Source organism: Guillardia theta (genome assembly GCF_000315625.1).
Source record: "Guillardia theta CCMP2712 unplaced genomic scaffold GUITHscaffold_12, whole genome shotgun sequence".
Lineage (NCBI taxonomy): Eukaryota > Cryptophyceae > Pyrenomonadales > Geminigeraceae > Guillardia > Guillardia theta.
In genome coordinates this window covers 912,835-914,607 of record NW_005434662.1, presented here as the reverse complement: position 1 = coordinate 914,607, position 1,773 = coordinate 912,835, and the positions used below count along the sequence as shown (strand labels likewise).

The 1,773-nt window shown below is 56.3% G+C and overlaps 1 protein-coding gene across 1 annotated transcript; it reads right to left on the bottom strand.

Moving 5' to 3' along the window:
* Positions 1-129: 129 nt before the first annotated feature.
* GUITHDRAFT_161670 (hypothetical protein) lies at positions 130-1,684 on the bottom strand (the record flags this gene model as incomplete). The annotated part of the gene is made up of 5 exons (XM_005838228.1): positions 1,651-1,684; positions 1,411-1,470; positions 1,222-1,275; positions 441-755; positions 130-420 (listed from the first exon to the last, which is right to left on the bottom strand). Exons 1-5 carry the CDS (start codon positions 1,657-1,659, stop codon positions 130-132), a joined length of 729 nt encoding a protein of 242 aa, XP_005838285.1. The 5' UTR covers positions 1,660-1,684.
* Between the last annotated feature and the right edge of the window lie 89 nt (positions 1,685-1,773).

Here is a 1,773-nt window from a genome sequence, read left to right as displayed (position 1 = left end):
GCTTCAGCTTCTCCTTCAGCCCTGCCCCTCCTCCTCCGCTCGCTTCAGCTTCTCCTTCAGCCCTTCGCCCCTCCTCCTCCGCTCGCTTCAGCTTCTCCTTCAGCCCTGCCCCCTCCTCCTCCGCTCGCTTCAGCTTCTCCTCAAAGTCTCGCAAAGCCGTCTTGAGTTTTCTTCTTCTGCTCGCAGCCTCTGCGTCTCCTCCTCCTCCGTCTCTTTCTCAGCCTGCAGCTTTGCTCTTGTCTCCTCCGCCTCCTGCTTCGCTCTTTTCAGCTCTGCCTCCAAGTTTCGCTTCTGCGCCAGCAGCTCGTTGTGTTGCTTCGTCAGCGTCGTCTGCTCCTCTTCCTTCGACGCCAAGTTGCTCTGCAAGTCGTTCCGCCAGTCCTCCAACTTCTTGTGCAGAGCCTCGCTCGACTCTTGCATCTTTTGGTCAAGGTCTTCACCTCCTCCTCGTTCTCCTCCTGCAGCTTCGCAAGCTCCCTGACCTTCTCCGCTTCCTTCTCCAGCGCCTCCCTCGCCCTCTTTCCTTCCTCCTTCGCCTTCTCCAGCGCCTCCTCCGTTCTCTTCCCCTCCCTCTCCAGCTCTGTCGCTCTCACCTGCAGCTCTTGCAGCTGCATCTTCAGCTCCTTCAACTCCTCCTCCCTCGCTCGCTTCGCCTCCTCCAGCGCCGCTCGCTCTGCCTCCTCCTCACGCAGCCTCGTCCGCTGCTGCTCGCCATCCGCTGCCTTCTCATCAAACTTTTGCTGCAGTTGACCCAGCTAGCAGACTTCGTCAGGAGAGAGACACAGACAGAGAGACAGGGAGAGCCGGCAGGGGGGGAGGTACCAAGGATGGAAGGTGGTGGTCTTGTTGATGGCGGAGTAGCAAGAGGAGGAGGAGGAGGAGGAGGAGGAGGAGGAAGAGGAAGAGGAAGAGCAGGAGCAGGAGCAGGAGCAGGAGGAGCAGGAGGAGCAGCAGGGCTACCTCGTCATTCAATTTTCTGCCTCTTCATTTCTCTTCTCCTGCGTCTCTTTCGCTTTGTCCGCCAGTCTTGTCATCATGTCCATCACTTGAAGGATGTCATGTGCCTGCACCTGTGTTTGCAGTCATCATCATCTCCATCATCATCATCATCATCATCATCATCACCACCACCACCACCACCATCTCCCTCCTTTCTCCCTCATCATCTTCGCTCTCGCAACTCGCCTCATCGTTCTCCAGAGCTTCCGCGATTTTCTTCACCAGACCCTCCAGCGTCGACGCCTTGACGTCCTGCTCCAGGTGCGAGCTGGACAGCTAAAGAGAAGAATGAGAAGAAGTTGAGAAGACAGCAAGACAGCAAGACTGCAAGACTGCAAGACAGCAAGACAGCAAGACAGCAAGAGAACATAAGAGTGGGAAGAAAGGAAAGAAGTTGAGCGTGACTTCAACCATCTTCGCTTCAAGTGATGGATCAAGGGTGAACAGCCAAAGGCTTTGCTTCTCCTTCAGCTGAAATCACGAGATTGAGATGTTGTCAAAATCGTCTCTTCCTCTTCCTCTTCCTCTTTTAACTTCTCCCCATCTCCATTCCTACATGATCCTTTCCCCCCGTCCTCCCCTCCCCTCCCCTCTCTCTCCCTCCCCTCTCTCTCCCTTCTCTGTCCCCTCTCTTCTCCCTCCCCAACTTACATCCAGCATCTTGACTGTCACTTCTGTCCTCCATCTGCCTCTTGTGTAAGCGAATGAAATCCTCCTCCTCCTCCTCCCCTCCCTCCCTCCCTCCCTCCCTCCCTCCCTCCCTCCCTCCCTCCC